At 48.0% G+C, this 7,002-nt stretch overlaps 1 protein-coding gene across 1 annotated transcript; it reads left to right on the forward strand.

Annotated features, from left to right (window-relative positions):
* The first annotated feature begins 284 nt into the window (after positions 1-284).
* LOC117963173 (zona pellucida sperm-binding protein 3-like) lies at positions 285-3,876 on the forward strand. The gene is made up of 8 exons (XM_058995639.1): positions 285-347; positions 1,554-1,660; positions 2,106-2,197; positions 2,421-2,601; positions 2,893-3,001; positions 3,098-3,189; positions 3,452-3,537; positions 3,794-3,876. Exons 1-8 carry the CDS (start codon positions 285-287, stop codon positions 3,874-3,876), a joined length of 813 nt encoding a protein of 270 aa, XP_058851622.1.
* Positions 3,877-7,002: the final 3,126 nt, after the last annotated feature.

Here is a 7,002-nt window from a genome sequence, read left to right on the forward strand (position 1 = left end):
AGCACGCTCCCATGGTTGTGGTGCTGGACCAACGCCGTCTGCGTGCAGCCCTTGGCCTTCAGGGCAAAACAGGCCTCATACTCCCCTAGGAGCCTTCCCAGTATGTGGCTCTGCTTACCATCGTGCCCCTCCATGCTGCGCTGATGGAGGTTCTCCATAGCTTTAGACTGCAGCGAAGGGAGCTGTTGGACTGGCAGATGGTAGTACTGAGCTGAGCGGTCCAGCCATTATGTTGATGGGAAACCGGAGCTGTTGAGCAGGTTGGCTGATGAACAGGTGGCGAGATGATGATTGTCGGGGCGATGCCCCTTGCTCGGCAGGCTTCCCCCTCCCCCCGGGTTGCAGTGGTAGTGGTTTGACCCCCCCCCCCCCCCCCCTTTGTACCCACAGCTGTTGCTGTCCCATGTCTAGTGTAGCTCACGTGGCCATTAGGACATCAGCCCCCAAAATGCACTTCTCCTTGATGTCCGAGAGCCAAACTGGGTGCTGGTGCTTGATGCCCCCCAGGCTAACTTTGATCTCCTGGAGGCCCAGCCTGGGCTACCGTGGCCTGTCTGTGAACAGCATAAGGATCTGTTCTAGGCGACGGGCTGCCTGTACAGCCTTCCCTGATGTCTTCAGCTCCACTAATAGGACGTGCCGCTGTAGTTCTCCCGGCATTATCCCTCCCTATTTTGTCCCTCACTTCGTTGGACAGTTCTGGGTATGCTTTGTGTATTAATATGGTTACTATAATAAATACTATAACACAGCGGTGTGTAAATGCACCAGAAGTAATTGAGGTAACAACGTAAGCCACCAAAACGTTGTATTATTATTACATTTCTTAGCAGACGCCCTTAATAAGGCGACTTACAATTTTTATAAGATATCGCATTACTCTTGCATACAATTACCCATTTATACAGCTTGGTTTTTACTGGAGGAATCTAGGTAAAGTACCTTGCTCAAGGGTACAGCACCAGTGTCCCCCACCTGGGATTGAACCCACGATCCTCCGGTTAAGAGTCCAAGGCCCTAACCACTACTCCACACTGCTACCCACATACGCCTTCAGTCTCTCCTGTCAGACATGCTAACTAACATAAAAAAAAAAATCTCCAAATTAGGGCGGCTCCTTCAAGCTGTACCGTTATGTTATTCTTGTGTGCTCCCCGCTGTGTGTTATCTGGTATGAGCATGCGCGCTGCTGTTAAGTTTGATAGCCCTTTGAATGAAGAAGCGCGAAACTATTAAGTAGCATACTGTAATGTTAGTCACAATGGCAGACAAATGAAGAAGTAGACAATAGGAGGGGATGGGGTGTCCGGTATTTTTGTATCTCAAAGGTGGCAACCCTAGTTGTATTGGCAGCAGTATAAGGGTAATTACGTGTGTTTGCACTCTTTTCTTTAAACAAACTAAAAATGCATTGTTTTGGCGTTAGGCTGACATGCGGTGTATGCTGTAACCCCAGTCTTGTAAAGGCTGACTGGAGGTGTGTCTTACCCTTGACCTGCAGATCAAGTGTTTTAAATCTGTTTAACAGTGACTTTTATCCATGTCTTGCCCAGGTTACTGCCAATGTTACCAGTTACATGAATGTGCTGACCTACAAGCCCACCCAGAGAGACTTCTACCAGACTCCATTCAATCAGGCTGTTGTGTGCACCTATACCAAGTGAGTGCTGGACTTGGCGTAAACATGCTGTAAACTCCTGTGAAGATGTGTTAAGCCTCTGGGCTGTTCATGTATTCAATTATTGAGTATTGCATAATGTCTGACACTTGACTTAACAGTATCTAATTTGTGGATTATTTTTTTTTTTTTAGAACTACATTTACAAAATCTATGAACTTTGCTAATTTTTATATAATTGTGGTGTTATTGCCTTTAATGGGGAGCAGTTATTAAAGACCCATTTTATGGCACTGAAAGTAATCTCTGCAAAATCAAATGATTTCCTGCATTAGGAATTCTGGACCAGCTTCCTTGTTGTGAAGGCAAGAATACAATTGCATTAAGTATTGCCAATAAATGGTTTACAAAATTCAGTGTCTTCTGCTGAATGCAAACGGTCTTTGTGTTGCTGCTCCAACTAAAGCTTTCTACCTGTCTTCTCCAGACCTGCTGGCTGGACTCCTCCAGTGTATAACCCTGCACTTGGGGATGCCTCTGGGTTTGGGAAGCTGGAGTTTACCATGGGGATTATGAATGGTGAGTTTGCTATCCTGCAATGTACATTTGGTCTATTGGTTTAGGAAGGTGTCTAGTGCGTCACGAACTTGGCAGGGAGCAGCCTGTGGTGCTCATTGGGTTACTTCCTCTAGTCAAGTAGAAAATGTTTTAATTCCTCTGGTGCTGGTCAATGCTGCTCTGTCCTGGCTAGTGAGATGTTGGGTGGGTTGCTGTTCTCATGCTCCTCTCCTTTGTGTCTCAGATGACTTCTCAGCCCCACGCACCTCCAGTCTGTTCTTCCTGGGCTCCCCCATCAACATCGCGGCTGCAGTGAAGCAGCAATTCCACATGCCGCTGATGGTCTACATGGAAGAGTGTGTCGCTGCCAGCACTCCAGAGCTGAGCCCTTCAAGCCAGACCTACCTGCTCATCACCAACCACGGGTAGATATTCACTGCAAGCTGTATAGTAAAGGCACTATTTAAATCTGAATGTTTAGCACTTGGTAGTCCTGTTTGGGTTTAGGAAGGGGTGTTGAATGGTCAGCTTGGTGAGCATGGCGTAAGCTCAGTTGAATGAATAACTGCCATTGCTGGTAATGCACAGATTGCAGCTTGGGTAGAGTTATTTTTAAACCCAGTTTATGGTACTAGGTTTTGTCTTGTGGCTGTTTGGATTGACTCCGGTCCTGGTGAGTGCCTCCCCCTGCTCAGTGCTCGTGTTTCTCCTTGCAGATGCTTTGTAGATGGACAGGCTGGTAACTCCAGGTTTCTGCCCCGAGTCCAGACCTCTGAGATCCGTCTGGTTGTCCAGGCCTTCAAGTTTATACAACTGAATGCAGATGTGAGTATCTGATGCTGTTTTTGTAACTTCAATTTAGAGGTTCTAGAGCAAATGCTGCTTTTATTAATGTTCCTTTTTGTTTAAATTACTTCCTAGGTGTATATCCATTGCCGCTTGCTGGCTTGGGACCCTGCCCAGCTCAATGACCCCACCAAGAAAGCCTGTTCATTCAACCAGAGAACCAGGAGGTAAGGACTGGACCCTGCTGAGGCTGCACTCTGTACAAGGGGAGTGCAGGGGCTGTGAGGTTCAGTTAACCAACACCACAGGGACCCAGGATGAGTTTCTTACTCTGCACAATCAGTTCTGTGCCTCCTTACAGTTGTATGGAGAACGTCATTGAAATGCCAATAACTGGGTGGGAGGGGGGGAAACCAACTTCATTATACTGCTCTGTGTAGAAGTGTGTTGCGGTGTCTTTGGGTTCAGTGTTCTGCTCTTGTGTTGCAGCTGGGAGCTCCTGGATAACCCTGGTCGGAGCTCTGTGTGCCGCTGCTGTACCTCCAACTGCAATCTGAGGAAGAGGAGGGACACGGGTACGAATTCTACTTTCTATATAGTTTACACAGGTGGTGTGTGGGGTTTTATATTTTTTTTGGTACGGTTTTAAATTTTAACTTCTATGGTGAGTGACTTTTAAAATGGATGGCAGCCAACAAAGCATGCTCAAATAGGTCTACCAGAGCCTGTATTGCAAAAGAACCATTCCCCCTCCCAACCAGAGGCTGCTTGCTGTCTTGTTGGTATTCTGCTCAATGGCCTGTTGCCATCAGTTTTGCTTCTCTTGGGTAGTTTTCATCCAGCACCCTCTTGGCCTGCCCCCTGGTGTAGTGACTGGTACTGCCTGCTGTAAAGCAACAGGTCCTGTTTTCTAACCAAGCTCCCTTTCTCCTGAGCAGCTGAAGAAGGGCTGAGACACACTGCAGTGCTTGGACCCCTGAGGTTCCTTCCTGAAGAGCTGTCTGCTGGAAGCCAGGAATTCTACCAGAGGAGCCCTGCTCTGTCACTGGAGGGTGAGTTCAAACTGAAGTCTCCAATCCAGTGTGCATTTGGCTTGCATGGCATTAACTTTCATTTTTACACTACAGGTTCCCTTGCAGTCATGTTGCCTTAACCTGCATTGTACAATATCTGCCAAAACCCATTCCAGTCCACGGCATATAACCGTAACTTCACCCTAGGAGACTGACTAAACTTAATGTTTTCTAATAGTGGAACAAGGCACTCTTACCCTCCCATGCCCCATGTGTGCTTCCCTGCAGGTCCTAAAGTAACAGACCCTCATGAAACTGCTCCTGGGCACTGTAGAGTGTAGCTGCACTGGGATCCCTTCCTGTTCCTAACCCCTTCCTCCCCCAGAGCCCCAGCAGGCTCTGGCCTGGCTGCCTGTTCTAGCTACTCCCCTGCTCCTGATGGCTGTCCTGGGAGCCCTGTCTCTGGGCTACTACATGTGCGTGTGGCGTCATCCCAGACTCTGCTCCAAGTCCGGCAGTGACCTCCTCGTTCCTGTCCCCGTTGATGAAATGCACACAGCAGTTGGCACGGTTTCCAGCAGCTCGCCAGCAAGGCAATTCTGATTTCTTGTATGTTGCAAAATAAAATGGCTACATAAAGACCCTCTCCTGTCCTGTGATTTCTGCCACCGAGTAACGTTTTTGTTTTCATGCATCCAACATCTTTCTGCCGGATAATTGCTCCCCTTGCGTAACAGGATTGGTACAGGGCCTCTGTCATTTTAGTTTAGTAAATTTACATTTAGCATTAAGTGAAAGTTACTTCTACAAAACCAGTAAAGCTGGGCTAAGTTTGATTGGGCATTAATCTGTACTGGGCAGATGGAGAAATAGTGGCTTTTTTTTTTTTTTTTTTTTGTGGGGGGCACTATCTAATGGTGTCTGATATTTAACCTGGGTACTTGTGTACCTCTTAACATTAGCTGGGAGAGCTTTAAATTTGGTTTTGTAGTTCTGTGTGGGGAGAAATGTTGCTGGACCTGTTAACTGCTGCATGGTGCAATTTCCAACTCCATTTCTTGCTAGTTTGAAAGACCATTATAAATTCCTTCCATTTCAACCCCTTGTATGCAATGTATCCTTCTGGTCATCTCTATACCTCTTGCTCACTAATCTTGTAATTGAATGGATGCATGTGTTTGTTTTTTAAAAATTTATTTTAAATAGGCTTCTGGGCTGCACTGTCAATTAGCTGCAGGGGATTTAACTAGGACTGTAAAATTGACAAGCAAATTTAAACTATCCAATATTGCTGTAAAATTGTTCATAAATAGAGTCTCTTTGGGGACCAAAACAAACGTCAAAGTGGAAGAAAAGAAATTGGTGAAACACATGTTCTAGGACCAAGCGTTCATTGTGAAAACCTCAATCATTGTTCAAAGCACAAACTCCTGTTGGGTGAGTTGCAAGACTACAGACATGTTGCCAAGCAAAGGTGGTGGAGAACATATCTTTGAGTCTGATGGTGCAATTCAATTGAACCTGGAGCTGTGCTGTTGAGCCTGACAAACACTCCTCAGTGATCAAGCTCCACGTTCCCTGTTTATTGCATTAACTCCCTGTGGCAATGTGCCCCGTCCCTGTGTGCATTTGTATGGATGCGTGTGTATGTTAATGTTGGTGTATAGATTGGTACACGGGATATAAACGGGTCTGTGTTTCACGTGTGTTTAAAAAGTGTAGATTTGTATTTAGGCACGAGGAGAGCACAAATCACTTCACGTGCTGGTTAAATGTAATATGTGAGCACGGGGTTGCACAGAATTAATTCACGTGCGGGGATTCAAGTGAATAATTAATTAGTAATTGAATCCCAGCACAACAGTATATATAGAGACACGTAGCACTCAGTCAGGGTTAGGTGTTCAGAGAGTGGAGAACGGGTGAGAGAGAAGGAGTAAAATAAGAGCGTAAATATAATAAGTGTTTTGTTTGTACTCACCGTGTTTGTTCGTCTCCGTTTCACCTGTGTGTTAGTGTTTAGTCGTTTTGTATGTCTGTTTATTTTGGCGCAAGTGCCGTGTCCTGTTTTTGTCTGTTCAAACCTTTTATTTTCTGTTAATAAACGCTGAGTGCAGCCATTGCACTCAGCTCATCACAACTACCGTCTCTGTGTATTCCTTTTCTGGTCTGACGCCACCCACTCTGGCCGTCTTTGTGACACGTGGTGTCATCGTGGGATAATAGCGCCTCCAAGCGTCAGACCAGGAGAGGGGGTTTTGTGAAAGAAAAAAATAAAAAATAAAGCGAGGATGGGAAGAAAGAGCTGCAGGAAGCAGCAGAAGCAGCAGCAGCAACAACAACAGCTGCAGCCCTCATCCTGCATGCCGGGCTGGGAGGAGGACAGCCACAACGGGGCAGTAGCCACCCCTCTACCCCCACTGCCACCGGGTTCCCCACCGTCCCGGGAAATATGGGACTGGCTGGAGCACCCCGAGGGGAACTTCACCAGTGACCTCCCCATGGTTATTCACGCACTGCAGATGCGAGATGGGAAACGATGGGAGGACTGGGAGCAACAGCACAACCCGGCATCCGTTCGTGACCTCACCATTGTGGTGCTGGGTTACCTAGCTGCAGACATGGGAGGGATGCCTTCCAGTGAGCAAGAGGGAGAGGAGCAGTCGCTGCCCTCTCCAGTACCTGAGCGGGAGGAGCCTGAGCGTCCACAGCCCGAGTGGGAGGAGCCTGAGCGTCCACAGCCCGAGTGGGAGGAGCCTGAGCGTCCACAGCCCGAGTGGGAGGAGCCTGAGCGTCCACAGCCCGAGTGGGAGGAGCCTGAGCGTCCACAGCCCGAGTGGGAGGAGCCTGAGCGTCCACAGCCCGAGTGGGAGGAGCCTGAGCGTCCACAGCCCGAGTGGGAGGAACCCGAACGTCCTACGCCTGAGTGGGAGGAACCCGAACGTCCTACGCCTGAGTGGGGGGAACCCGAGTGTCCACAGCCCAAAAGGGAGGAGTCGGGGCGTCCACAGCCCAAAAGGGAGGAGG

The sequence above is a fragment of the Acipenser ruthenus genome, chromosome 21 (assembly GCF_902713425.1).
Source record: "Acipenser ruthenus chromosome 21, fAciRut3.2 maternal haplotype, whole genome shotgun sequence".
NCBI classification, from domain to species: domain Eukaryota; kingdom Metazoa; phylum Chordata; class Actinopteri; order Acipenseriformes; family Acipenseridae; genus Acipenser; species Acipenser ruthenus.

Bases quoted from the DNA above. Each gene is read 5' to 3' on its own strand.
- LOC117963173 (XM_058995639.1), top strand. From the start codon at position 285: ATGATGATTGTCGGGGCGATGCCCCTTGCTCGGCAGGCTTCCCCCTCC. The intron at 1,661-2,105 runs GTGAGTGCTGGA...TGTCTTCTCCAG, and splicing joins GTTGTGTGCACCTATACCAA to ACCTGCTGGCTGGACTCCTC. The intron at 3,538-3,793 runs GTACGAATTCTA...TCTCTTGGGTAG, and splicing joins GAGGAAGAGGAGGGACACGG to TTTTCATCCAGCACCCTCTT.